Genomic DNA, 27,223 nt, shown 5'->3' on the forward strand with positions numbered 1-27,223 from the left:
CAGTACAACATGAGGCATCATAATCCTTTTTCTGCTCTCAACATTTACAGCGTGGTGCAAGCCATAGATCGGCCCGTCCACTGCTGCTCCGATCCCCAGGCTCGATCACCGTCCCTCGACCTCTACTCATAGCCACCGTTCTGATGTGTCTCCTCGCCACGGCATCATCATCCCGCTAGTACACGCCAGCAAAAGGATTGTAAAACTGAAGCGAGCTGAAGTTCGGACGATTGTCCGCCCACTTGTTCCTGCTCAGATCGTAGGTACCGTAGATTGTCTGCAGCGCATATCCATTGCCGTTGTAGTTCAGCTGGTCGTAACCCAAGTTGATGGAATACCCTTTATCGCCCTTCTCGGGTTGAAACCCATACCCGTAGAACGTGGCGTCTGGTCTGACGGGATAGCCACCACCGATGAAGGGATTGACACCACTGATTGTGAAAGCGGATGGCCACTCGTTTCTGGCTTGTTCTTCGGTGATGTCTTCGGTGTTTTGGTCTTCGTGGTTGGCCTTGATGGTTTCCATTGCTTGGACGATTTCGGACATGTGCTTGGAGAGTGCTTCTTGTTGTGCTTGATCGTCCCGAGCGGCGAGGTTATTGTCGGACTTTATTGCTGCAGCTCGGACTTCGATTTCGTTTCGCTGGACATTCTGTTCCTGGTATGTTAGCTATGAATACCGTTAGATTGAAAGATTTGTTCATACCCGGGCTCTCGATTGACGACGACCAGGTTCGGCAACATCGCGCTTATATACACCGAGGTATGGGTTGTAAACCCATGGGTCCAGTTTCTCACCGGTCTCGGCGATCTGGCCCCTGCTCCAGTCGACGGTATATTTGCCATCAGCAGTCTTCGAGAAATATCCCTTGTCGCTATGGCCCCGTTGGATGTCGCCATCATTGTAAGTGTAATAGGCTGGGTTATCCTCAAGACGGACTCCATAGCCGTAGACACCATTCTGCTTGCCACCTGTGCAATACGTTCCGATCCAACCCAAACGAGGATCATATTTACAGCTGGGTGAATGGTCCGTTATGCTCCACGGCCCGTCGTCTTGGTTGTCCTACTCGATGTTATTACATTTGCCTTAGTGCAAGTTCGACCACCAAGCAATGCCTACCCGATCGATGAGTTGCGCTGGATATGCTGCTGCTTGGCCAAGCATGAGAGCAGCGGTAACTGCAATGACGTTTTTAGAATACATGATGCTGTATAGAGTACTTGGGAAGCGCCGGCGCTGCAAGTAAAGAGTGATGACGGAAGTTGCCAAGGTTCGATAAACGAGAATGCGGTGAAGTGTCTAGAATAGGTCCAAGCAAGACATCGTGAGCCTTGGAGGCAGACCTATATATTGTCCTGCCCATCCAGGTTGCTATTTTCGACCAGGCTACTGAATGCTCAACAGTTCCGTTCGTTTCTCTGAGCAATATCGGCTTATGCCGTAGACTCCCTACTCGCGAACAGAGTTGCATTGCAGTGGAGCCTTTCAGGCCAGCGGCCAGCCTTGCGGACAGCCATATCGAGTTGGGGGCGGTGCGCCTTGACCAATCCAGTAGCCTGCAAGCTTTGTGTATCTTGTTCAAAGTTCAGCATGCTAGCTTCTACGAGAATGTTTCCCTTCTGGACCAGTAGGGGCATGCACCGATGGCTCAAGCAAGAAGCAAAATAGCAACATGTACCCTGCCTCGCCGTCAGGTACGCATCACTCCTTGTTGGTAAGGCCATGTTAAGCTTTGAGGTGAAGCATCGTCTTCGCACGGCACTTCTTCGAGCTTCCAAGAGAAGAATGCCGTGGAACTTAAAAGCTATGCAACTGCCTCAATTGGCGCAAGGCCAAGCAATAATTGCTGCGGATTTGTGAACATCAGGATTTGATGATGATGAGTCCAAACCTGCCTGCGATGCGATGAGGTGGAGTCGAAGCTGCCATTTCGAGTGTTGTCCCAGGGCTTTTGGGAGTTTCCCGGTTGTGCCGCAACCCTCATTCATGTTTTCGCCTCGTGGTCGTTGCCCGATCCATCGAAGCAATCAGCGAACATGCCTTCTCAGCGATCAGTCGCCGTCATCGGCTCTCTCAACATCGATTTCGTGACGAGAACGTCGCGTCTGCCGCAGCCTGGCGAGACTCTCCAGGCCATCTCCTTTGACACGGGCTTCGGAGGCAAAGGCGCCAACCAAGCAGTTGGCGCTGCTCGTCTTGCGGGCGAAGATGTCAAAGTGCGAATGATCGGCGCTGTGGGCGACGATGGCTTTGGCAATGATTACTTCGAAGCTCTCGGCAAAGAAGGCATTGATGCCAGTGGAGTCCGAAGACTGCAAGGCGAGAAGACTGGGGTCACCAACATCATTGTCGATGCGAGTGGGGAGAACAGGATCCTGTTCGTTGCTCACGCCAACATGAAGTTCGGTGACTCGGAAGATCTGGTCACTGGCCAAGACGGCGATATTGCTGTGTTCCAGTTAGAAATTCCGCTCAGTACCGTGAGTACCTCTCCTTTCCCTCACGCCGTTTGTTGCCTCCCCAAAGTCCGTGGCATGTTGATAGCAACGGTAGGTTCTTCACAACATACGCAAAGCCAAAGATGCCGGCAAGCATGTCATCTTCAACCCTGCTCCTGCAATTAAATTGCCAGAGGATGCCTACGCGAGCATGGACACCTTGATCATGAACGAGACAGAGTCCGCTATTCTCGCTGGGCATGCGGAAGCAAGCTCAGACAAGAATACCCTGCTGGAGCTGTGTAAGACTTTCTTGACTAAGGGCGTCCGAGAGGCAGTGGTAATCACACTTGGTGGCGAGGGTCTAGTCTACGCCACTGTCTCCGGTGCATCAGGTCACGTTGGTGCCCACAAAGTGAAAGTCGTCGACACCACAGCCGCTGGAGACACCTTTGTTGGCGGATACGCAGTGCAGAGAGCGAGACATGTTTCGGGAGACTTCGACTACAAGCGTGCATTGGAGTTCGCAACGTTGGCTGCGTCGAAGACTGTGGAGAAACCTGGCGCAATGGCAGCTATTCCATATCTCCACGAGTTGCAATGAAGAACAATGCTACTCTCGACGAGAGACAGTCCATCGCCACATTGGAACTGACATCAGACAACGTGTCTTGCATCCCACTCCTTTCACCAAGTCACTTTCTCCCATGAGCCTCGACTTCAAGTACTTATTCCCAGCCTCCTCTTCTTCCCGAACAGCATCAACAGCAAGAACAACCCCTTACTCCAGTACCACAGCGCGCATCACAATCATCTCCAAATCTCCAAAGCCGAACAACGAATCACAATGTCCCAAGACCGAGAGACCAACCAGACTCAAAACCCCTGGACAATCGACTACGGCGGCGACAGCTATCCACTGGACCCCAACAGGCCCAACAGCACACGCATGCACCCCTGCTACCTGAGACGGGGAGAAGAAATTAAAGGCTTTGTGTGCAAGTGCTGCTGGACGAACAACCCTAGTTGCTCAGACAGGGTGTGCAATCATCCGTACCGACGATAAACAAGTGGAGAGAACGAGAAAGCGTGCTTGGCGGAGAACAGTTCGGGCTGCGTGAGCTAGTGGCAGGAAGTTGTTGGAATGGCAAAGGGTAGCACTGGGTGCGTTCTACTGTGCGACACCAGATGGGGACGATAGAAGCATGTAGGGTATCGGACGCGAGCCCCAAATAAAGCTTCACGAAGGAACTGAGATCTTGGAAAGACAAAACTTAGTCTATGCTGGGTATTGATGACGGATTATGTGATATGTACAACTCAGGAAGTGCGACTCTTGACCGACTCCGTGCTATGTTTTGCTCAAAGGGTATATCCTCCCGGACTAACTTCCTTCCACGGCCTCACTGGCTTGCTATCTTCAAGCTCTACAACCCACCACAGCGCCTGCTTGGCCTTACCAATCTCTCTGCTGAGTTCGTGTGCTCTAGCAAGCATAGACCAAGCCTCAGAATCATCCCAGCCCTTTCCCAGCTTTGTCAGGTTGGACAGCAACATGTAAGCTCTGTCACGAGCAGCCAGACGATTGAGCTCCGCAGGCGTGGGATCTTTCTTTCGGAGCGCAAGCTGCTGAGGCCGTCCGTCGCTGACCAGAGAAGGTCGTCGAGAAGGATCTGTCGATGTGGCAGTGTTGGGACGCGTCAAAGAAGGCTGTGCTTCGTTGATCAGAGAACCCGAAGTTGTGGCAGCAGGCTGTGGGGTGGGAAGAGGCTCTTCGGCAGGAATTCTCTGCTCATAAATGTCTAGCAGCAGACTCGACAAGCCGATGATACCTGCACTGTGATCAGGATAGTACGAGAGGGCTTGTTCGAACGCGGCGATGGCTTCGAAAGGCTGTTGGCGAGACGAGGCAATGTGTGCTTTCTGCAGTTTGGTTAGTCGGGACGGAAGAGCAGAAGCAATTCGGGAAACTTACAGCGGACCAAACATCGGCCCACAACTCGTCGATGCTCTTGCTGCTTCCCCAGCCCTTTTCAAATAAGCGCTGTGCGTTGATGCCGTCTCCGCCACTGCCAATCTCGACCTCCAACGATTCGACAAGCTTCGAGGCACGTTCAACCGCATTCTCGGCATCCTCAGCTGAATCTGCTCGAAGGTACAGACCTGCAACGAACAGCCACGTCTTGATCAGAACGCCTACCTTTTGCCGTCGCTCATGCATTGGCAGTAGATGCGACTCTGGAAGGGTCGAGGCAGAAGCTGGATGTGGCGTTGGTAATCTAACATCTTGGACAGGTGGCTGTTCGTCGTGTCCAGGCGGTGGCGGAAGGTCACCGTGAGCTGCATTGTGCTCAATTTCTTTCAGAGGCTGCTGCGGGCTCGAATTGGACTCCTGTGTCACCTGTGCTGCCACCGCGTTGTGCTCGTTTGGTTTGGCATTCTCTTTCGCCTCAGCGATACTAGTAGCCGAGGTTCTAGCTGATGTTCCATTGTGTTGGTGCCTGTGGAATGGCAAATGGAGATGGCCATGGTGATGTCTTTTGCTCGACGGACTTCCGTCCTCGTTCGTCACTGTGATAGATATCGGTGGACCTATGCTTTGCGCATTTGTCGATGGCCGGAGATCTCCTGCACTCTCCGTGGATGTAAGAGACCGCTGCCTCACGGTGGTCTTTCCAGCACTGCTACTGCGTCGGGATCTGGCTGATCTCGGCCGAATGCTTCCTGTGATACTGCGCAGCGTGCCGCCAAGACGAGACGGTGTTGCCGTTGCTGCTGTTTTAGGTGGCCGAGACTCTGCGATCCTGACATGCTCTGGATTGCCAAACAATCTAGAATAGAGTCCAAGCAGACTATCAGTGAGATCTACAGCAGCATCCGAGCCGTCCATTAGTTCGATCAAATGGATGTGTGTCATTCTTATCTGCAGTATGCTCTCTTTCTCCGAGCCTTCCATTTGGTCAACAATGCCAGGCGTAGCACGAGACAACGTTTTAGATTTCTCCGGATCCAGTGACTGCTGCTTGGGAGCCTCACCGAAGAGCACTGAGGAATTGCCAAATTGCTTGTAGGCGGCATCACAGATCTGCGCTGCTGTGTCATACTTGTCTTGCGCCGACAGACACAACGCAAGTAGATGCCAAAGCGACAAGAGCCGGCGTTCTCGTTCATGGTGTTGCTCTGAAGCTGCCTGCCCTTTAAGCATGACTGAGCCGTTCAGGGCACTACGAACGACTTCGACGGCCGCTGGTACATCGCGCGTCTCGGCCAACACGAGTGCTAACGCATGAACAGTATCGATGCTGCTGGGATCCAGCTTCTGAGCATGTCGAAGTTGGTCTACTGCGGTGTTGAGCAAAGAAGTTCTTTCAGCAGACTCGTAGGTGGTATGGGCCCAGTGCGCTTTGCTTATACCCATGGCTCGGTAGGCAGTTGCCAGAGTCTCCGGTTTCAAGACCGACTCCACGGACTGGGAAGTCTGTCTGGTGTGCCCGTTGCCATTGCCATTAATTTGAGTGGCTCCGCCTGTAGTTGGCTGCAACTGGGCTAGCCATCTGACTATGATGCTGCTGACCTCGTTGGCTTTTTCAGCCTGGTCTCGGTCGCCGTATCTGCACAGTAGTCGAACAGCATCAGCTGCAAGGAGCATTGCAGTATCGTTGTCGTCAGAACCAATTTGCTGCTTCCCAGTCTTCTCAGCTCGTGCCTTGGCTTTGTCGATGATCTCTACGTAGCTGTGAAAGGCATGCATGGCCAAATCGAACTCGCCCAGTGCAGCATGCACCGTAAACAGCTGCCTGAGAATTGGAGTTGAGTGGAACGTCTTCGTTGCCGCTCGGTACAGAATGTCCACAGTGGCGCGTGAGACAGCATTTCGGCCTCCTTCACCCAGATCAGAATCCGTCCACTCTAAGCCAGTAAAGTGACGCCAATTCGAGACGACTTGTGTGGTCCACTCCTCTACCTCGCTGTTCGACTGGCTAGCCTTGGGAAATTTGGTTTCCTCGAGCAAGAGTGATTCGTAGACCGTCTCGACTCGGCACATCTCGGAGCGCTGTCGTTGTTTCACTGTCGTTCGCTGTTCTTGGGGTAGTATTGTGTTTGAGAATATAAATGCATCAGAGGGCGAATTTGAATAAGGACTGTAAATCAGGTCATGCTGCAGAACGGTCGAGAGCAAGTCGTAGTAAGCCTTCCATACTTGCCGACGCGACACATCCAGGAGATTCCCGGAAGGGTCGGACGAAGGTGAGGATGCAGCTCTCTGCCAGAACTCGCCCCATGCTTTGAACGCAGAGTATGTCTCGCTGAGATCGCGTATTGAAGGTGAAGGGAGCTTCTTGACAGTGTATACGCATGCTCTTCCGAGCAGCCTCTCAGTCCATCTGCGCAATTCTGGTGTTCTGTAGCCTGGCGTCCGAGAGACTGCAGCTTGATAGCTCTCTCTTGCTTCCGACTGACTGCCACTTGCATCCAGACACGCCGCCCTGATATAAGCTGCTTTGACCTCGCATACCTCCAGCCAGCCTAGAGTAGCCGGTCCACCCTTCTCTGCATCGTGCGAGGCTACTGCAGACGCCGAAGCAGCTGGGAGAGCTTGCAGAGCCTCTAGCGGAGCCTCTTGGATCCAATGTATCTGTGCTAAGCATGCGCGGGCAACAAAGGCATCATCGGGATGTTGGGCTTCTGCTTGCGATATCGCCTCGAGGAGTTTCGGAACGGCTTCGCTCAGCCCGTGGATGCTGGTCGCTGTCGTAGAAGAGGCAGAGGTGGGTCGGCGAGAGGCAGAAGCAGCTTGTGCTTCTGTACGAGCGGCGAGGGTGAGACCTGCGAGTCGGTGGCTTCAGCAGGAGGTTCGGGGGGCTATTCAGCGGGTTCTTCGAGGAAAGTCCGTACACTTTCGCTGCGGCGCATGTTTCTCTACCTTGCGCGCCAACTCGGGCACCTCGTCCCAGCTACCATTGCACAGCGCCGCATCCAGCAGACCGATATAGCGCGCGCCCTTCTCAGGGTTCGGTACCTTCTTCACGAGACCGCTCATGGTGGACCTCAGGCGGCGAAGGTGGTGGCGGCAGTTCTATTGGAGCCGCATCGTTATGCAGCCGTCGTCCCGCACATGTCGAGGAGGTCGAGAAGGCAAGAATGGCGAGAAGGCAACGATAGCGAGCTCCGGGAGTCTTGTGCTGCACAAACACGTCAACTTTAGAACGTGCTTTAACTAGTGATCCCTGTAATTGGTAACTCGCGGCTCTCGGCAGGCACAGCTTTTAGGGCTCAGATGTGCCTGGGACACAATTTTTTATGGAGACCAGAACAACAACCACTTTCTATCTCGTAGGCTATCATGGCACAGTCGGCGGCCACGCTGCGCGCGCTGACATATCGTCTGACCTCGACGCCGACGAAAGATCTGCCTGCCATCGCGCCGCAGATCGCCAGCTCATTATGGACTTGCAAAGACGTCCTGTCCATTTCCGCAGACTCCAAGGCGACGGGTGAAGCTGCAACAGCCGCACATCGGTTCAAAGTATGAAGTGTTTTGCAGGCGAGTGCGATATTTCTGACAGTATCTCCAGACACAACTCAACACACTTCTACAAGACCGCACTATTGAAGGCCGATGGGCTGCCGTGGTGCTGACCAAAGCGACCATTGAAGCCGGAGGGCTCGAAGTCCTGAGCAAAGCCAATTCCTGGGTCAAGCATCTCCTGGGCATTCTCAAGCGACCAGACCCACCAACAACGCGAACCTTGGTCGTTCTGACTCTGGCTCGCATTTTCATGCTGACATGGGACTACTCGAACCTCATCCGGGAAATCACCACGCCTGCGTTGACCGCATTCATTCCTACCTGCATATCGAATATCGAGAACAGACGTTGCTCGGCGAAGGAGCTGCATACCGTGCTCGATGCATTCGCACTTCTGATTCCCAAACACCCAACCATCTTCCGGCAGAACGAGAGCAAAATTCGCGGCATCTTGACGATCGTCATCTCCTCCAAGTCAGCCACCATCTCAGAACGCTACTACAGCGATGCGCATCGAGCAGTCGCTGAGCGATTACTCGTACTGTTGCACCACTGTGCTCCCAAGCAAGGTGGCAGCGATAAGTGGCAGGAAACACTAAAGGCTACTGTCGAAGCTACGCACGCTACCTGCGATCGCATTTTCCGTGCGGTACAAGAGGACTGGCAGTCTGTTGCCGGCATTCTACCTCCTCATGCATCTCGGACGGTGTTCAGTGGCGAGGCCGAAGCAGAGGATGAGGATGCGATTGGACTCAAACCATGGAAGGGAATCTATGCTGGATCTGAGCGTATCGTAGCACTGCTGCGTGTCCTCACAAATCACCTGGCCAATGCCACTTCTGCTACCATCGCCGTCCGCATTGGTCTCATCATGGACCTACTGACCAGACTGTTCGCAGTGGTCGTTCCAGGTCAAGGCAAGCAACAGTTTGTTCAATTCAACAACCAGATATCGAAGGACGAGCGTGAAGCGCTGTTTTCTGTCCTCCCTCGGATGCACGTTGCTGCGATTGAGCTCAGCACATGTCTGATCCAACGCTTCAGCAGGACAACTCTTGCTGGTTACCATGTTATTCTAGAGCAGGTGCAGTATGTTTTCCAAGCGGAGCGCAGTGATTCGAGCATCCGTACGGCCGTGTACGATTTAACCGCAGCCATTCTCGAGGTGTCCGGCCCATCGATGAGGAAGGCTGACGTGGGTGAGCTGGCATCAATCCTCAAAGCATGTTGCTCTGATCTCCTGCCAAACACGGAACAAACAAAATCAGCTCTCGATCCGAAAATGAATGGTCAGGCTGTTGGCATCAAACAACAACTGGGACTTGCCGGTGGCCAGACCGCGCGGAGTCAGTCCTCAGCGCGAGTGGGACTTCTGAAAGCTGCGCAGGCCCTGCTTCGCTCAGCACTTCTGCGGATCGATACACTACCCGCGCAGCTGCGCGCACAAGTCGACCGCACAGCCGTGCTAACACGCAGCCACGATTTACTACAAGCAAGCGTGATGAATCCGCCAGCTAAAAAGGCTACTGCTGGCAGCGTGCCGGCGAGTCTCTTACCTATATTGGCCCGGGAATTCACCCAGACGCCAGATGTGGAGGTCCTTCTGCGACCGAGATTACCTGTGGTGGGCAAAAGATCGTCCCGGGATTCTACTTCTATGGAGGAGGAGGACGAGGAAGAGGAGGACGAGGCCGAAGAAGATGATGAGGAAGATGCCATGGCCGTGGACCAGGAAGCTGAGATCGAGGTCCATGCGGATTCAGAGAAGGCTGAAGAGGTGGATGAACACACGAGCAATGACCCCACAATTGGCCTGCTCGACGCCTTTGGTCACAATGCTTCGTTGGAGCCACTCAGCTCCGTGACTGCCGACGCTGCAGCTGAGAAGCGGAAAGCTACAGATGATGCTGCAGCTCTGTCAGCGAAACGTTTGCGAGCATCTCCGGACACAGCTCCCTTGGCAAAAGCGTCGACAGTACTGCCCCCACCAGTGACGACTTCACTACCCGCGTTGACTGCACCGGCTTCGAGCGCTCCGACGATGGCCTCCTACCACACCGCAGCCGGTGATGATTCGGAAGACGAGAGCGACTTTGAGATCCCAGAAATCCACACTGGTGACACAGATGATGACGAGTAAATAATTCTCGTCTGTAGCCAATATACAGAATGAATCTAACCAACTAACCAACCAACAAATTAACTTCAATATCTAACTAGATTCAGGCGTCGCGTCAAACCACATCGAAACGCTCATCAAATTTTGACCTATATTGACTACCCAGCACGTGGCTTAACAGACTGCGATAAGAGCCAAGTCGGGCTGAGAAGGAGACAGCCGCTATGCTATGCTAAAGAATAAAGCGGCCGCAATCACTACCAACCTACGCATGTCATGGCTCGTTTCGTACACACTGCACTTCCGGACCCTACAAGACACATTCGGCTGCTGGAGTTCAACACGATACCAAGCTCGCCACATTCCTTATCCGTCTCATCATGGAGTCTCGAGGACCTTCCGGAATATACCGCAGTCTCATATACCTGGGGTCCTGTCGAGACCGTGGCCATCTCGGTCAATGGACATAGCTTACGAGTGCGCACCAACTGCTACAATGTATTGCGACAAGCGGCCACACACAGTCGAACAAATTATCTATGGATTGATTCCATCTGCATTGACCAAGAGGGTAACGTGGCTGAGAAGAACGCTCAGGTGAGCATGATGTACAAGATATACCGCAAGGCAGCAGAGGTCCTCGTTTGTGTTGGGGAAAATGCAGACAGCAGTGATCGTCTCATGACCATCATCTCCGCAATCGAACCTCTTCTCAAGACGATCGCAAATAACGGCAGTATGTGGAGGGCCAGATCACTGTGGCGATCGCTGTTCGCGCAACTCGGTGAAGATGAGGGCAATGCTTTGCTACAAATGCTTGAAGCCTTCGACACTCGGCCGTACTTCAGGCGCCTTTGGATCATTCAGGAACTCTACGCAGGTCGAGGCAACTTGCGCCTAGTCTGTGGAGACAATGTTATCCCTCACAGCCTCTTCCAGTGTTTCTTGACCGCGTTCGACTTCGGCAACCCTCAATTTCACCTCGATGACAACGATAGTCTCTCCTACCTCACCAATACGTCACTTCAACTGTCGGTGCGTCCGAACATGAAATCAGTGTTCATTCGCTTCGGACCTCAGCACCTATGCTTCGATCCTCGAGATCGTCTCTTCGGACTGCAGTCATTCCTTGACAAGAAGACAAGTGATCTACCTCTTGTGAAAGTGGATTACAGCAAATCTAGGCTAGACCTGGCTCTGGAATTGATGCCTCACTACGATTCTGATGAACAAAGAGCCATGCTTGCCGCATTCGAGCTGACTGCTCGTAGCAAGGAAATCGAACGACTAGTCAGTACCGCGGCCAATGACCCTTGCGAGCGATCGCGAACAAAGCAGATGACGCTTAGCGACCACGATGGCGGATCCCGCCGGATACGTGCCAACCATCGAGGAGAGCTGGAGGCTGATTTCAATCGGTACAGGGAGGATACTGGACTCCCCCGTCATCAGCAGGGGCGGAAGGAGGATGTCGAGATGGCTTTTTCGCGCACTGAGATGTACTTCCAAGGCTTGCAACCCGATCGGGTTCCACGCAAGGTGTGGTGCGGATCTGAAGTTGCTGCTCTTGTTGATGCGCGCACAGAGGTTGGGGACCTGATTGTGGCCTTTGGCGAAGGGGCGGTGGGCGAGCTGAACTCTCTACTGGTGCTTCGCAATGTTCCAGAAAATCAAGACTCTTTTGTCATTGTAGGTCAAGGAATCGCAAACTTTAGCCAAGGAATGGAGTCCGCGTTGGGTGTCGAGCCATGCTGCTGTGATCCGACGGACCAGCGCCGGCACAGTCGCTTCACTGCCAATTACGAGCTGAGCCTATCCGTGGAGGAAGTCATGGCATATGTTGCTCAAGACTTCGTTGGGCCAAAGTACTACCACTGGGCGTTCGACTTTGAGAAGCGCCTCGAGCGATTAGTCCGCTGTCCGCTCCCTACTTTCAACGTCTCACGCACTGTTCAGATGAAAGTGACACATTGCTTTGCGCATGAGAGTACGAATGAGACGCAGAGCAGCGACGAGGAAGCGGAGTTCCAGAATCCCAGCGACGCGAGGCTAGGTCAGGATATCCCGCAGGAGGCTTCCGATGCAGAAGATTCCATGTACGACAGCATGGCATCATCTTCGGATGATTCGAGCAGTTCAGAGGAAGCTGGCCTTTCTCTGACCGAAAGATATCGCGCTTGGCAGGTTAAGAAGTTTGGTCAGAAAACAAGGCTCCAGGATCTTCGCGACAGGTACGAGCAGATACAAGCCAAGCGTCGTCAGAACGTTTCTGGGGAGGCTGACTGTTGAGCTGGTTATGGCGGCGCACAGATACAGCTTGTCGCCTTTGTGCGAGCAACCTCCGTAGCGCCAATTACTTAATCGTGAATCTGGATATCTCTTCTCACCCACTGTCTCATTTCTATCTCCTTACGGTGCTCGGGGCTGCGGTACAATTAGTAGCCCATCTAACTTGATACAATTATACTGTATATCCATAAATCTCCCACAGCCAGGGTCTGACAGATTCCGTCAACATCCCTGCACTCTCAGCCCTAAGACCAGGGCATGGGGTCTGGAAATATCACGGAAGGACGTATAGGATCTTTCAGCTCGCTGAAATTGGTGCAGAAGCAGTAAGATGCCATTTGGCGCTGCATGAGCCCGTGAGGGCGTGGCCATGGGGGTGGTGTACCCTACATAACATGCAAATTGCATAGGGCTTCTGGTATATTGATCTCGCTGACCGGAACTGGCCCTGGCTCGGACAAGTTATGGACTTGTGCAGGTGTCGCGCAGAATGCCTAGAACAGACAGCTTCCAGCATCGCGCAATTGTCAGACAAATCGCATCTCCGGCCCAAAGGCAAAAGCAAAGTTGGAGGTTGGCACAAATGTCCAAGTCGCCACGTATGGAAGATCGCACTGACCGAGGCCTACGATCAGCGCCACCGACCCCTCAAACAGTGCGAGGTCGGAAAAAGGTTTGTCGAAAGCATGCCGGTGGCACGATTCACCCAATGACCAGACGCTGTGAAATAGGCTTGTTCCTGCTTCGTGTGTAGCGCGCGGTCAGCATGCGGTAAAGACGGTTAGGCTGGTGAGAGTAGGCTTTTGCTAGACGGCGACGATGTCTTTGAGAGTGGGAGCGCAGCCAATGAACGGCGTGTCATTTCGAGTGACAATTGAAAGGCGCATGCTACTCCACACAGCCAATGCTTGTGGGGCCCGCCGCAGAGGTCATCTAGAATTGTGTACTCAAGCGCGAGGAGTCCACATATGTAAGCGGCAGTTCGCTTTCCACCCGGGACATTCCCCATCCGCTGTTGGTATTTTGTTTCCGCTGCGGCCTCTCTCTTTCCTTTCCCTCCCCACCTGTCTACACCGGCCATTGACGCTGTGAAGACTGCCCACGCCACCCTCTGACACACGACCACACGCACAATGGAGGCCCTCATGGTGAAGAGCCGGGCCATGTGCCCATTCCTGAACAAGACGTCGCCCGCCACGCTGCGCTCGCTGAGCACCAGCACGAGCGTGCAGCAGACCACGGCGCCCGGCGGCGGGGCCATGAGCAACCTGCAGACCATTGCCCGCCGCTGTCCCATCATGGGCAAGGCGCTGTCCGTCCGCAGTGCGCAGCTCGGCAACACCGTTCTCGCAGGAGCGTTCGGCGGCTCTCGTGCCTACCACTCAAAGGTCCCGCGTGCCAATCTGCACACCACTGCTGAGAACAAGGCCCGCGCTGTCGAATCTCCTCGCGTCCGTACCGATGGTCCACTGTACACTCGTCAACCCGTCGAGCCCGCTCAAACGACCCAGCAGAACGCCGTTCCCGATCGATATGCCCGTCCTCCGCCACCACCGCAATCCGAGAAATTCGATTACGATGCCTTCTACACAAATGAGCTGGACAAGAAGCACAAGGATAAGTCGTACCGCTACTTCAACAATATCAACCGTCTTGCCCAGGAATTCCCACGAGCTCACATGTCTGCACGAGATGAGCGAGTCGACGTGTGGTGCTCGAACGACTACCTTGGAATGGGACGAAACCCTCAGGTTTTGAAGAGAATGCACGAGACATTGGACATGTACGGATCTGGCGCGGGAGGAACGCGAAACATCTCTGGCCACAACCAGCACGCGATGAGTCTGGAGGCGACTTGCGCGAAATTGCACGCGAAAGAGGCAGCTCTGGTCTTCTCGTCATGCTATGTGGCGAATGACGCAACGCTGGCGACATTGGGAAGCAAGATGAAGGACTGCGTGATTCTGAGCGATAGCATGAACCATGCTTCCATGATTCAGGGTATTCGACACTCTGGAGCGAAGAAGATTGTGTTCAAGCACAATGATGTGGCGGATTTGGAGGCCAAGCTGGCCTCTCTGCCTGGCAACGTGCCAAAGATTATTGCTTTCGAGAGCGTGTACAGCATGTGTGGCAGTGTAGGACCGATTGAGGAGATTTGCGATTTGGCCGACAAGTACGGAGCCATCACCTTTTTGGATGAAGTCCATGCAGTCGGCATGTACGGGCCAAACGGCGCTGGTGTTGCGGAACATCTCGATTACGAAGTCTACGCCAACGGTGGAAATACCAAGGGAACAGTTATGGATCGCATTGATATCATCACCGGAACGCTCGGAAAGGCATATGGCTGTGTTGGTGGCTACATCGCAGGATCTGCGAAGATGGTTGATACCGTCCGCTCTCTGGCCCCAGGCTTCATCTTCACCACTTCTCTGCCACCTGCCACCATGGCCGGCGCCGAGACAGCAATCAACTACCAAATGGAGTACCAGGGAGACCGCAGACTTCAGCAACTCCACACTCGCGCTGTGAAGGCAGCACTGGATGCGAAGGATATCCCGGTTATTCCAAACCCATCTCACATCATCCCTGTTTTGGTCGGAAATGCAGAAGTCGCCAAGAAGGCTTCTGATCTTCTCCTTGAGAAGCACAAGATTTACGTGCAGGCTATCAACTACCCAACAGTCCCTGTCGGCCAGGAACGTCTCCGTATCACACCGACTCCAGGACATGTCAAGGAATTCCGTGATCACCTTGTTCAAGCTTTGGACAGCGTGTTCAACGAGCTCAACATCAAGCGCACTTCTGACTGGGCCGCCGAAGGCGGATTCATTGGCGTCGGTGTGAAGAATCCAGAAACCGTCGAGCCCTTGTGGACCGACTCTCAGCTTGGCCTGGAAGAAGTTTCTCGCGAGCTCAAGTCTGGAGAGGGCGCTCATGGCGTGTTGGAGCGTGTGCTCAACACCGCCAACGCGGAGGCCAGACAAGCTGTTGCTGCTGCCGCATAAGTGACACAATGCAACTCTGCGCCTGTCCCGCTTGTCCCGCTTTTCCGCGTGCGCGATCGATGCTGTCAATGCTCTGCGATTTATTGCCATTTTCTGAGGCCCGAGAGACGCAAGAATTCGAGATAGTTCCGCTGATGAGTGCGAGATTCTTTTATGATTCGACTCACCCAAATACAATCCTTTTGATATCCTGCTCGGGTCACAATACGTTGTGACCCTTGAGCTGTTGCGTATTGCTTCGCCTTCCGTTCTTTCCATGTCAGATTTCTGAAAATTACTCATGTCTTGCAGAGCTGATATGTATACTGATCTTCCGATTCCGGGCTGTCGAAAGGCAATTTTCTGGATGCCCTCCATACTGATCAATTGTTACAGGCGTCGCTGCTCGTACAATAATACGAAAAAAATCCACCGCAAAACACCACAGATCACAAGACACTGCTTAGCTACGCCACAAATATGGATTTGACAAGGGGACAGGCAGCTCTGAACGTACCTCCGGGTATAAGCACGAACTAAAGATGCCCCCAAATGGAACAGCGGATTCTTATTGATTGAAAGTCACTGGATCAAACGAAACTTTCCGACAGTACACGATTTTATGTTTCGAACAATTTCAAGACCTCGTCTAGCCAGCCATTCTGGTCATCGTATTCGTCTCGATGGCTCATAGGTCAGCGAAAGATCCACGTTTGACCCCCCTGTGTTTCACTCCGGATGCCTCGCATTACCCACTCCTGAACTCACGTTCGAGCAATAAATGGGGAAAAATTGAGATGTCCAGAGTTCACTCGATCGCCAGAAAGCGGGTCTTTTTGATATCGTGCGTACTAGCTCGACCTTGGAAATGGCTTTGGCGTGGAGACGCGTGCCTCGATTATGACTCTTCACCAGGTCTGTAAGGTGAGCGAGTGATGCCTTGATCTAGACTCCCAGCCAGGGTTGGCAGAGGAAAAAAAGATGAAGTGCTTCAAACGGTGGTCTACTAGCATTGTTGGTCTCCAGACTAAGGCGCCGAAAGCAAAGAATCGGTCTCAACAAGCTTGGATGATCAATCAAGTGGGCCATGCTGCGTTAGCATGTGCCTGTCCAGCTCGCGTTGCCTGCTGAACCCTATCGTAGAATACATGCATCCAAGAACCTTGCAGCAGATTCTCTCTCGATTTGATTGACAAGGCATATGCAGCGCAAGATCCTTGCGGTATTGAAAACGTCTGTCGCATGTCGGACAAATGTGCAATCGATGCTGCTGTGGCGCGTGCGCGCGAAGATGGTTCGTCAATTTTCCTTGCGTTGGGAAGGCGGCACCGCAAACGCTACAAGCAATCTCTCCAGCCTCGCTAGATTTGGGGGTCGCGTGGGCTGTCATTTGTCGTTCAGCCAGCTCATCGGCCTTCGAACCCGGAGCAAAGCTCGATATACCTGCCTCAGTGGCAGGCTGTTCTTCCAAGTTTGTGTCAAGCTTGGAAGCGGGTTGGTTTGCAGAAACCATCGTGCCAGATCTCATCGCTTCCGTATCTTGCCTTTTGCGGAGCTTGCTCTTGTTGTACGAAGTCTCACGACCAGTCCCCGATCCGATGATAACACGAGTGCCGTCGTCTGTGGCCTCGAGAGATATGTCTTGTATATCCTCTTCAAGATATAGCACAGACCCATTGCTCTCGATGAACAGTCCACCGCCTTTAGACATGCGGTTTGCTTGCTTGCTTTTGATCGCTGTAGGGGGTCCCTGCGCGATGCCAGCTGACATGTCTTTCTGTTGCCTTCCAATGTGTCCTTGTTGTGATGGCTGGTCCTGATGGCGGATTTCATGTCCTTCGCGGCGTTCTTCCTGTTCGCCCGATAGGGTAAGAGCATCGAATTCTTCTTCGGTGAGATACACTCGGCGACGACCATACCTGTCTTCTATGATGGCTTGAACATAGGGATTGGCACTTGGATCGTCGTTCTCCGGATCAGATGAAGATGACCTGTAATTGCTGTTGCTTGCTACTTGGCCAATATGGGACGGGAGTTGAAGTTCATCGCGAGTGAGTGGCTTCTGAGCATTGTCTGAAGCGCTCTCTTCTTCGGCATCCTCTTCGTAGACTTTTGACGGCAACACGTGGCATGCAAGCTCCTCAAGATGGTGCCCTACGTGCTTGAACCACTTTCTTGTCGACACATTGAGCTTCTGGCAAAGAGGACAGTGAAGGTCTAACACATGTTCATTCGGAAATCCACAGCTCTCCAGTAATCTGTGAATATCCGGATCGTCTCCACTCTGGCCATGAGAAGTCATCAAGTGGTCAAGCAGCTGTTCTGACGTGGAAGCTTTGAGCGAGCAACCGTAGGGGCATATCCATGACTGGTGATGTGCTTTCATCACGTGTCGCTGCCAAAGTCTCCTTCGGGGATAGAGTTGATTCGGAATCGAGCATTCAACGCTGAGACAAACATATGGCGGTACGTCTTCGAATACGTGTTGCCTGTAGACATTTTAGTGTTGCCCAAATTCAAGTCACAACGATCGCATACCGCCAAGCATGCTCGGACTCCACGGACACAATATCGCAGCAAATATCGCATTGGAAAGGTTCGCCCGATATTCCCGCATCGGGGAGAGGTGGGGGCCGAAGATGCGTTGCAGCAGATTCCGTCGGTGCATACGACGTCGCAGTGTATTCACTTTCCAGATCTGAGAAGTCTAGCTCATGCGTGCTCCCACCGCCAACCTGGGATGAGTCAGGCAGCGATGTGGCAATTGTAGTGGCCTCATCTGTGGCGTCCAGGTTTGCCGCTTTTCTGTCGTAATGATCTTCCCGATATCGAATGTATTGCCGCCTGGTGGCCATCGCTCTCGCGAGGCGTTCAATGACCTCTTTGCTGGCAGTTGGATGCTTGGTCTGGACGTAATCTACATCCCACGGCTTGAAACGCAGCGCTGAACTTGAGATAGCGTCTCGAATGCGGGTGTGGCCAGCAGGGTTTCGTAGAGTCAATGCAAAGCGATAGAGAAGATCTATGATTCCTTTGATGTCAGAAATAGTATCCTGTGACTCGGGAGAGTCTTCGTCGAATTCGAAGTCCGTTTCAATGCCGTCATCGTCGTCCGAAATTACCATACGGTCCTCTGTAGGCAACAGAACTGCGTGGAATAAGCTCTCATATCAAGATCGGCTGGACGGTGCTACACTTACGTTCCTGCAGCTCATTGAATAGATCTGTCAAGAGACTGATGACCCTAGCTCGAAGGTTCTTCGAGTCCCTCAGACGGTACTCCAAGGATCGGCCTCCGGTAGGACGGTGTGCAGAGAGATTTCCCACCCATATCTTGAAGCGTGCAAACTCGTTGGCCAGAGCCACATTCTGAGAGCTTTCGTGTACCAAAGATCCAGACTCTGCTTGCGTGAAAGCTGCCAGACATTCTCCAACTAGAGTAGATATATTGACAGCCATTGCTTCCAAGTTCCGGAGGGTGCAGCTGCAGTGTCCATCGATGGGTTTCGTAGCAAGTAGGCCCTACCTCCCAAGTCAGACCAATGTGGCTGCCACGTTATGGCAAAGGATCCTGTCGTAGAAGTAACGAACTGCTAAGTCTGCTTTCCGCGGAGCGAGAGCAACCAAACCCGAGGCACCAATCCACGAAGGCAAGAACACTCACACCCACAAGAAAGAGCGAAGGCACGCGTCTGATCTAGGAGGTAGAGCAAACTGCGAAGGACGTGCGAATGCTTTCGAAGTTGAGCATCACGGAAACAGCAAAGCAGCTGAACAGCCTTATGCACATAGCTGACGCCACAATACGGCTGAAATCATGCATGTTATGTTCACAAAGCTCGAGTGCCTTACCCCGCGCCGATCGTTGCACCGGCATATTCTATAGTCCTCGGACTGCTACCGGTGAGGAACTTGGAAACAGTGCTCCGGACCTACGATCAAACATTGTGTCCCCTGCCCGATTCATCTGGGCTTCCTCTTCGCAACTCGTATCTTTGCCTTGTGGACCGTACCCGGGGGCTTCTTTTCATCGAAGCGAGATAGCCATCAATTGAGACACCGCGACGAGAAAAATCAACAAATGGGCACAACACGCCGGTCTAGGTTTCATGTCTTGCGACCTCTAGACTAAGCTTGCTAGAAGTGGAAAGCTCGTTAGAGCAGCTTGTTAACTGGCAAGCAGCACAGTACATCGAATCACAATGTCTGGCATTGAGATTGCTGGTCTGGTCCTAGCCGGCATTCCACTTCTTATCTCGGCCCTCGAACATTATAGTGACGGAGTACAAACTATACGAAAGATTCGACACTCGAGTAAGGGGTTCCTACGGCTTAAGCGAATCCTGGAGACCGAGAACGATATATTCCTGAATTCGATCGAGCTGCTGTTGAAAGATGATGTGGACGATCATGTATTGGCCACAATGCTGCAGTATCCAGGGAACAAAGGTGTGGGATGGAAAGACGTGAAGCTTGATGCTAGACTACGGGAACGTCTAGGAAGGTCCTATTCCATTTATTTCAAAGCTGTGGACGCCTTAGCCCATGATATCAGGAACTTCGCGGATGCAATACAGTTGAGTGATTCAGGCAAGGTATGCTGTCAAATGACGACCTCCCAGTTGAAAATCTGACACTTTGCAGGCCCCTTTCACCCTGGATGCATGGTCCGTGAAAGACGCATTGAGTCGGATCCGCTTCGGTCTCAAGATGAAGGGCTACGAGGACATTGTGAACGATATTACCGCTCAAAACCAGCGCATCATGTGGTTGACGCAACAGAGCAATTTACTGGAGCCTGTACGAAAATGTCGGAAAAGGCTACCGGACTTCGACACTGCCCGCGCTCATGCTCAAACGATCTTCGAAGCGATCAGAAATGGTCTCTCGAATACATGTATCGTTAGTCATCAAATCAGCCTGCACGTGAGACCGAGTGACTTGAAATTGACACACGACTCAGCCGAAGCAGCGGTTTCCAGACTGATCTTACACCACGAAGCCAACAGAGTGGCTCATGCCCAACTCAGTTGGACATCCGAGGAGACGGAGATTCGGCCGCTGGACGCAGTTCCCTCGATGGACCCCACAACAGGAGTAGTCCGATTTCAAGATCAAGCACAATCTGGAAACAAGGCAACCGTCACTGCAAGTAATATGTTGCTCCCAGGGGATGAAATCCGCGACCTTTGCAGGAGTCTGCAAAGTTGGAGAAACTCACATCGGGCTGGAGGAGCCTACATCGGCTATGTTTGCGACAAAGTGACAATGTGTCGTCACGGGCTCTTCTGGCCAAACAAGCCTCTGCTTCAGCCAAACTCAGCCTGTAGGTTATCTCTGGCCAGCATCATAAGCGACAGAAGCCAGCATCGATTAAGCCTCCCACAAAGACGAACGCTCGCATTTGCGTTAGCGGATGGCATGTTACAACTTTGCCATACCCCTTGGCTGGGGGCTCAGTGGGGAAAGAATGAAATTACTCTTTTTGAGGACTCCGGAGCAGTGGATGCGGTGCATCTGTTTGTGTCCGCCGATGTCTCAGCGCCCATAAATGGCTCGAAGTACTTCCAGAAATGTCAATCCCTCCGCGAGGATACATTGTTCGCCCTCGGAATAATGCTTATTGAGCTTGCCCTGGAGAAAGGATTTGAAGAGCTCCAAATCCCGGATGACATTCGTCACGGAGTGGAGCTATCCAGCTTCACTACGGCTGCAAGATTGGTGGACGAGGTCTATCATGTGGCCGGCACACGATACGGCGACGTTGTCAGGCGGTGCATATGGTGTGATTTCGACCATCGTACGATTAGTCTCCAAGATCCCACATTCCGGGGCAAAGTGTTCCAGGGTGTAGTCGCTGAGCTGGAGCAAGAAGTGTCCAGCTTGACGTTTTAAAGATGCCTTTGGAGAAATAGGCAACGATCCTGGAGAGAAGAGGGATTTGAAATAAAGTGTGGCAATTTAACAAAGAGCATGCAGGTAGACGACCAGCAATTGCGGAATTCACACCGGAGCGCACACAGGAAGGTACGTTTTGCGACTGCAGCTGTCGCTTCGAATTCTCAAGACACGTGCCATTGCGATCCGTGCTTCAGTGCATTGCTATTCTCGGTGGCGGCTGTCCTCAGTCTCCTCAGTTCCATGGCCCCGGGCTCTGATGCTGGGCTGTTCAGATGTTGCAATGACAATCTTTCCGGCACGGCGTCTTCCAGGATATACATTGCGCTTGGCGTATTCGTGTCTTCAATGATCGTATGCGACACAGTCGTGTACCCACGTCAAGCTGGGCATTGTTCGCAGTAAGGGACTTTCATTCGGCATCTGCTGCCGTCTTCTCCGAAGAATTTGAATGAAGTGAATGACAGTATTTGACCTTTCGCGCTTGCAATGGGAATTGGTCGGGGCCGTGAATTAGTAGACCTAGAAGGAATGTCTCTAGCCGTAGGATAGAAACGTATTGACGGTTTTCAAAATTTGCATCTAGAATATTGAAGTCAGCAAAGCTGAAACAGCCGACACTCGCTCTCCAAAGACTGCTGCGTACTTCTGTTCCCTTCACAAGTATCACGCTGAAAAGAAAAAGCAGCATCCAACGCATGGATAGCGTCCCATTGTTCACGCACGAAAGCTACCTAGATAGCCCGAGGTCCTTCTCAATCTCCCATAAACTTAACGACGACGATGAGATCGCTTCGCCCCTCTTGCCTCCTCGAAAACCCTTTCCAACTCTCTCTTAGCCGTGGGAGGAGGCGGAGTACCACAGCCATCGGCTTCAAGAACTCGGACACATCTTCCCTCTCCTTTACCGCCACCACAAAGACCCGAACAATCAAATGAACAAGTGTCGGTCGATTCGTCCGTGCAATCGCTGTCAGTGGTGCACGCTTGGCACGACGCACTCAAGGTGCAGACTGCGACCATATCGCTTGTCCGGATGAAGCAGTAACAGCCCTCTTGACTGCAGAAGTCATTTCCGCCATTGTCGCAAAGTGCGCAGCTTGTTGGAATGGGTGCGGCCTAAATGAAGTTCTTAGCTGAAATTTCGTGTCAACGAGTTGTAAAGACAGATCTACTCACGGTCGTGGTCGTTGTTGTCGTTGTTGTTGTTGTCGTTGTTGTCGTTGGGGTTGTGGTCTTTTATTGTTAGCAGTTGATTATACATCAGGTCAATGATCTCTCACAGTTGTAGTTGTAGTCGTTGTGCTGGCAGAGGTTGTCGTGCTGCTAGTCGTAGTGGATGATGGGGTCGTGGTGGACGAAGATGTCTTGGTCGTGGTCGGCGTGGTTGACGCAGTCTAATAGTAGCACCAACGTTAGTCTCTATCGACCACAGCGTCCCTGAGAAAGTACGCCTTTCTAGCAGCAGCAGAGGCTGTAAAGCTCATGCGATCATCTACGGCCCATATGCGCCGTAAGAAATTGGATGAGATCCGGCCGTCTTTAGTGAAGAAAATTGCGAGACCACAGCGATGCTTCCGAAGAGAGACTGGCCTCTCTGGCCTCGAGCGTAGCGGAAAGGCAAGATATTGCAGTCGAAATCTTTCTGAGACGTAACTTTGTGCCGACAAAGGATGAGCTCAACGCAACGGTGAACGTACCGTAGTGCTAGTCGATTTAGAGGTAGACTTGGTTGTCAATTTGCTGGTCGTGGTGCACTTCGTAGTAGTCTTTGGCCTCGGCTTATCGTTGCACTTAACCCCGTCACCACGGCCAGTCTTCTGCCAATAAGGAGAGCTGTTGGCATTGTAGTAACATTTCTTGCTACTCTTGCTCCATTTGGCTGATTTGCACTTGGAATCCTTGGCGCAAGCCGTCACGCAATCCTCAAAGCAGGAACGGTAGTCATTCTTGTAGCTTCCGCTGGTGAATTCGTAGCCGCAGTAACGGGCGCATTGGCGGCCATACACCGTGATAGCTCCATTTTGACAGCTCTTTTTGTTGGACGAGGCAAACGGTTCTGCGAGCGACCCAGCGATTGGGAGCAGTGCGAGGAGGATCCGGTTGAGAAACATGTCGGCGGATGGGTCGAGGGGAGCACAACGCCAAGCGGCCGGCAGAGAGTGCTGGCAAGGTCTGAAGGAGATGGAACGGGATCGAGTGCAGCAAGAGGGTGAACTCTCTTACTTCAAGACTCTCCTCGGCGGTAAGCTCCAAGCAGAATTGGCTCGTTACTTCTCTAGCCGACGCCCTGTAGAAGTCTCTCCGCACGAGCGTACATCTGGCGCACGGGATTCACCTTATCGCCAGAGGTTAGTTCAGGATGTCTCACGCGTATCTGCATTGGGCGGGACGCTAGTTTGAAAATGTGATTGAGGCGCGCCACTATGCCTGAATCAGAAGGTAGAGGGTGAAGCCAGCTTCCAAGTGGCCTGAGCAATTAGCAGCAAATGAACAGCTCTTCGCTTGTTCCGGAATCTGGTCTCCTAGCACAGGAGCCCGCATAGCTTTCCACGTAGTTAGGTAAGGCAATGCGGCATGCTGCGATTGACTGGCCTGATCTTGAAGGCGTAAGCAATACTTTACTGTCCGCAGGAGCCAGGTTCTCCCACATCGGAGCTTGTACCGTAGACTTGTGCCGTTCGCAATTCGGTGGCGCCGTGCTTGACGACTGTTCTCCGTATTGGTTCAAGCCACGAGGACGCGTGACAAAGTTTCCTCTTCCCTATCCGATAGCTCCGAGGGGTGGCGTGACAGAAGCCCAGGTTCTTCACCAGTCTGGATATACAGACTGCAAATATATGTCGCGTTGATGCTTTCCATGATGGTCTGCTGCCGTCGATGGGGTCCACGACTTCCCGAAGCAAAAAGACGCGTTGTTGCTGCAATGCGAAAGGCCCCGATCTCGACCAGATGTCGCCACGTTGAAGGTTGCATGATCAGCGCACACGTGCACCATGAAAGGCTGTACTAGTCGTGCAACGAGGCGTTGGCTCTTTTGCTGTAGCAAGCGTACCTAGCCGGTGTCGGCCCTACTTACACCAGCAAGTTTGAGCAGCCTTGAAGTCGTTCTAATCCGCATGCAGTCAGGTACCTTGTCAGTCGCAACATGTCAACAAGCCTGGCTCGATGGCATGATTGCTGCAGAGGAGGCGAAGACTGAACACGCATGCGCCAGTTGCGGGCTTGTGCGGCCTCAGGCTCCATCGATGGGCAGCGGCTTCTCCTTCCGACGCGACAATGTCACTACATTGGGGTCTCAAGTAAAGATATTGCAGCACTCTCAGTCGAGTGGATTCACTCACTGCAATGCATGCAGTACAACGACAGGGATGTCCCACAACCGACGTGTCTCTCACATGACTGTCACATGTCAGCTCGCTAGCCATGTGTCCGGTAGTTGTGTTCCCACGGCCGTCACACATGTACAAGGCTTTGCCCGGGTCCGGTCTGGCGGGCCGGTAGTTCGATTCTTTTCTGGTTTTCTTCTTTCGCGGAAAGGTTTCTAGCTCACTTGGGTGTGCGAGCCGAATAGCGAATCACCACGCATGCAATTACGTCCTTGTCACTTTCTCTGGCACAGGGAACATAGGTACGGACGGTGTCTCTTGTTCATATCTGGCCATGTCTGTGTACGACCAAGCGGATGTGGTACAAGCGGGAGTTGGAACGAATGGGACTCGGGCTCGGTGGGAAGGAGGGATGAGGAGCGGGAATGTGAATAACTCGAATGCATGTGAGAGGAGGATGGACGGACATGAGCCAATCGTGCATGTGCCCCCCTTGCTGCTGAAGGCTCGCGGATCGTTGATGATGATGCGGCGGATGGAACTTGATGATGTCGATGCCCAGCTCGCGTCGCCCCCTCTCCCACTCCCTTCCGCTCGCATTGGCTTCTTCCCCGACTCCCGCGAAAGCGAAAGAGCTTCGAAACACGCGCGAACTGCCTGCATCAATCGCTCTTGCCTCCCTGCATCGACGAGAACCAGCGTCGTGCATCTGGGACTCGCCTTTCCATCGCAGAATAGGCTCCTTGGGCACTGCGCCGTCGGAGCTGATCCGAGTCGCTGGGCTAGTCAAGAGCTAGCATCCCAGAGTTACGTTATTTTAGCCACATCTGCTTCTTGCCCTCCCGGTCAGACCACCACCCTCCGAACACCAACCACTTCTCCTAACCCGTCACCTTCTTCGACTGCATTTCTTCATCTTTTGCCATTCGCCACGCGACTGCGACATAACTACAGCAAAGGACCCGCGATCGAGCAGACCCCGCAGCCATGTCGTCCAAAGAACCCAAGCAGAAGCAGCGCAAGATGGCCATTGTGGGCAGCAGATCGGTCGGTACGTTGCAACTACAGTGATTCACACAATTCAACCCATTGCCCCTCTAGCACACTAATTCACAAGATCGAAACATCAATCTCATTTCCCACGGCGAGACCACGCGCATTCCTCCGATCCCTCTCATGGCCCTCCGTTTCTAACACCTCTTTCTCCCAGGCAAATCCTCACTCACAGTCCAATACGTCGACGGCCACTTCGTCGATTCCTACTACCCCACCATCGAAAACACCTTCAGCAAAGTCATCAAATACCGAAATCAAGACTTTGGCGTGGAGATCATTGACACGGCGGGACAAGACGAGTACACAATTCTGAACAGCAAGCACTTTATTGGCATTCATGGTTACATGATTGTGTATTCCGTGGCGAGCAAGCAGAGTTTTGAAATGGTGCGCATCATTCGGGATAAGATTCTCAATCACTTGGTGAGTGCTTTTCTCTTTCTATTTTGGCGTTGTGGCGCGTTGCGGCATTGGGAAGAAGGAGGCGCGAGGCGGTGTGCGGGTCTTGTTGGGCGGGAAACGCGAAAGGAAGGACGTGGAGGAGAGATGGAAAGAGCGTGCACGCAAATGCACATGAGCATGGTCATTGAAGGACATAGCGAAACGGGCAATGGGCAGCAAGAGCGCGTCTATGCGTCGCGAGCAGCCCTGAGCTCTGCTCCATCTGCTCCGCCAATTGGCCCCGAACGTGCACCCAGCCGGGCGCTCTACACCCTCTCACAACAATCTAGACTAACCACCCCTCACCACACAGGGCGCTGAAGCAGTCCCCATCATGATCGTAGCCAACAAATCCGACCTGCGACCCGAACAGCGCCAAGTCTCTGCCGCCGACGGCAAAAAGCTCGCCGAAGAGCTCGGTTGCGGCTTCGTCGAGGCCTCGGCACGTTATAACGAAAATGTCGGAAAAGCCTTCGAGGGCATGATCGCCGAGATTGAAAAGGGTCAGGAGGCAGGTCAACCGAAGGAGGGAAACTCGAAGTGCGCGGTGATGTGAAGAGTATGATGGAAGAAAACCAATCACGGAAAAGAGCTAGGACTTCGCTTCAGCTCGCTAATAAGCGGGCGAGGGAATGAGGAAAGGGAAGACACGAGTGCATTTTCAACACAGACGTTAGGGCATGGTGCTCGAAGCGAGCAAAATGCTTTGGGAAAGAGCTTGGGTCGCGCGTTTCATCTTGCTACGCGCCCACAACCGGGTGACTGATACGGCACATAAAGAGAGGATCTCAGGGCGTCCCGCACAGAAGCCCAAGAGATTCGTGGACACGCAATACGATAGCGCAGAGCCCAGCAATGGGCACTGTGCGACATGATTTCGCTCGCTCCCCGCGGAGCAGTCACGGCGGTCCCTTGGCTTTTCAGGAGTTTTGTTTCTTTCATTCCCAGGGCGAGGCAGGAAATCACTTTTTGTATGATTACCCACTCACGCAGCGGAACTCGGTTTTGGGAGGCTACAGAAGGTTGTTTTATGTTTTCGGCAGCGGCGCATGGAGATACCATTGGGCGCATTCATGATTTTGGCATGGGAATAGACTTGTCCTTCTCTGTAATAATATACTGGCAAATC

The 27,223-nt window shown here is 52.9% G+C and overlaps 9 protein-coding genes across 9 annotated transcripts; 6 read left to right on the forward strand and 3 right to left on the reverse strand.

Moving 5' to 3' along the window:
* Positions 1 to 175: 175 nt before the first annotated feature.
* CKM354_001055500 (uncharacterized protein) lies at positions 176 to 1,207 on the reverse strand (the record flags this gene model as incomplete). The annotated part of the gene is made up of 3 exons (XM_044806017.1): positions 176 to 652; positions 707 to 1,066; positions 1,124 to 1,207. 3 exons carry the CDS (start codon positions 1,205 to 1,207, stop codon positions 176 to 178), a joined length of 921 nt encoding a protein of 306 aa, XP_044661952.1.
* Positions 1,208 to 2,040: 833 nt separating this feature from the next.
* CKM354_001055600 (uncharacterized protein) lies at positions 2,041 to 3,046 on the forward strand (the record flags this gene model as incomplete). Its single annotated transcript, XM_044806018.1, has 2 exons — positions 2,041 to 2,484; positions 2,558 to 3,046. 2 exons carry the CDS (start codon positions 2,041 to 2,043, stop codon positions 3,044 to 3,046), a joined length of 933 nt encoding a protein of 310 aa, XP_044661953.1.
* A 758-nt stretch (positions 3,047 to 3,804) lies between these two features.
* CKM354_001055700 (uncharacterized protein) lies at positions 3,805 to 7,483 on the reverse strand (the record flags this gene model as incomplete). Its single annotated transcript, XM_044806019.1, has 3 exons — positions 3,805 to 4,365; positions 4,418 to 7,269; positions 7,339 to 7,483. 3 exons carry the CDS (start codon positions 7,481 to 7,483, stop codon positions 3,805 to 3,807), a joined length of 3,558 nt encoding a protein of 1,185 aa, XP_044661954.1.
* Positions 7,484 to 7,786: 303 nt separating this feature from the next.
* On the forward strand, positions 7,787 to 10,112 carry CKM354_001055800 (uncharacterized protein; the record flags this gene model as incomplete). Its single annotated transcript, XM_044806020.1, has 2 exons — positions 7,787 to 7,969; positions 8,019 to 10,112. 2 exons carry the CDS (start codon positions 7,787 to 7,789, stop codon positions 10,110 to 10,112), a joined length of 2,277 nt encoding a protein of 758 aa, XP_044661955.1.
* A 255-nt stretch (positions 10,113 to 10,367) lies between these two features.
* CKM354_001055900 (uncharacterized protein) lies at positions 10,368 to 12,380 on the forward strand (the record flags this gene model as incomplete). Its single annotated transcript, XM_044806021.1, has 1 exon — positions 10,368 to 12,380. The coding sequence occupies one exon, from the start codon at positions 10,368 to 10,370 to the stop codon at positions 12,378 to 12,380; it is 2,013 nt and encodes a 670-aa protein (XP_044661956.1).
* Positions 12,381 to 13,513: 1,133 nt separating this feature from the next.
* Positions 13,514 to 15,391, forward strand: CKM354_001056000 (uncharacterized protein; the record flags this gene model as incomplete). The annotated part of the gene is made up of 1 exon (XM_044806022.1): positions 13,514 to 15,391. The coding sequence occupies one exon, from the start codon at positions 13,514 to 13,516 to the stop codon at positions 15,389 to 15,391; it is 1,878 nt and encodes a 625-aa protein (XP_044661957.1).
* A 1,051-nt stretch (positions 15,392 to 16,442) lies between these two features.
* On the reverse strand, positions 16,443 to 18,829 carry CKM354_001056100 (uncharacterized protein; the record flags this gene model as incomplete). Its single annotated transcript, XM_044806023.1, has 4 exons — positions 16,443 to 17,564; positions 17,829 to 17,859; positions 17,909 to 18,518; positions 18,571 to 18,829. The coding sequence occupies 4 exons, from the start codon at positions 18,827 to 18,829 to the stop codon at positions 16,443 to 16,445; spliced, it is 2,022 nt and encodes a 673-aa protein (XP_044661958.1).
* A 743-nt stretch (positions 18,830 to 19,572) lies between these two features.
* CKM354_001056200 (uncharacterized protein) lies at positions 19,573 to 21,265 on the forward strand (the record flags this gene model as incomplete). Its single annotated transcript, XM_044806024.1, has 2 exons — positions 19,573 to 19,965; positions 20,015 to 21,265. The coding sequence occupies 2 exons, from the start codon at positions 19,573 to 19,575 to the stop codon at positions 21,263 to 21,265; spliced, it is 1,644 nt and encodes a 547-aa protein (XP_044661959.1).
* Positions 21,266 to 25,584: 4,319 nt separating this feature from the next.
* Positions 25,585 to 26,650, forward strand: CKM354_001056300 (uncharacterized protein; the record flags this gene model as incomplete). The annotated part of the gene is made up of 3 exons (XM_044806025.1): positions 25,585 to 25,648; positions 25,808 to 26,076; positions 26,408 to 26,650. The coding sequence occupies 3 exons, from the start codon at positions 25,585 to 25,587 to the stop codon at positions 26,648 to 26,650; spliced, it is 576 nt and encodes a 191-aa protein (XP_044661960.1).
* Positions 26,651 to 27,223: the final 573 nt, after the last annotated feature.

Source organism: Cercospora kikuchii, assembly GCF_019650295.1.
Source record: "Cercospora kikuchii DNA, contig_00007, whole genome shotgun sequence".
NCBI lineage: Eukaryota > Fungi > Ascomycota > Dothideomycetes > Mycosphaerellales > Mycosphaerellaceae > Cercospora > Cercospora kikuchii.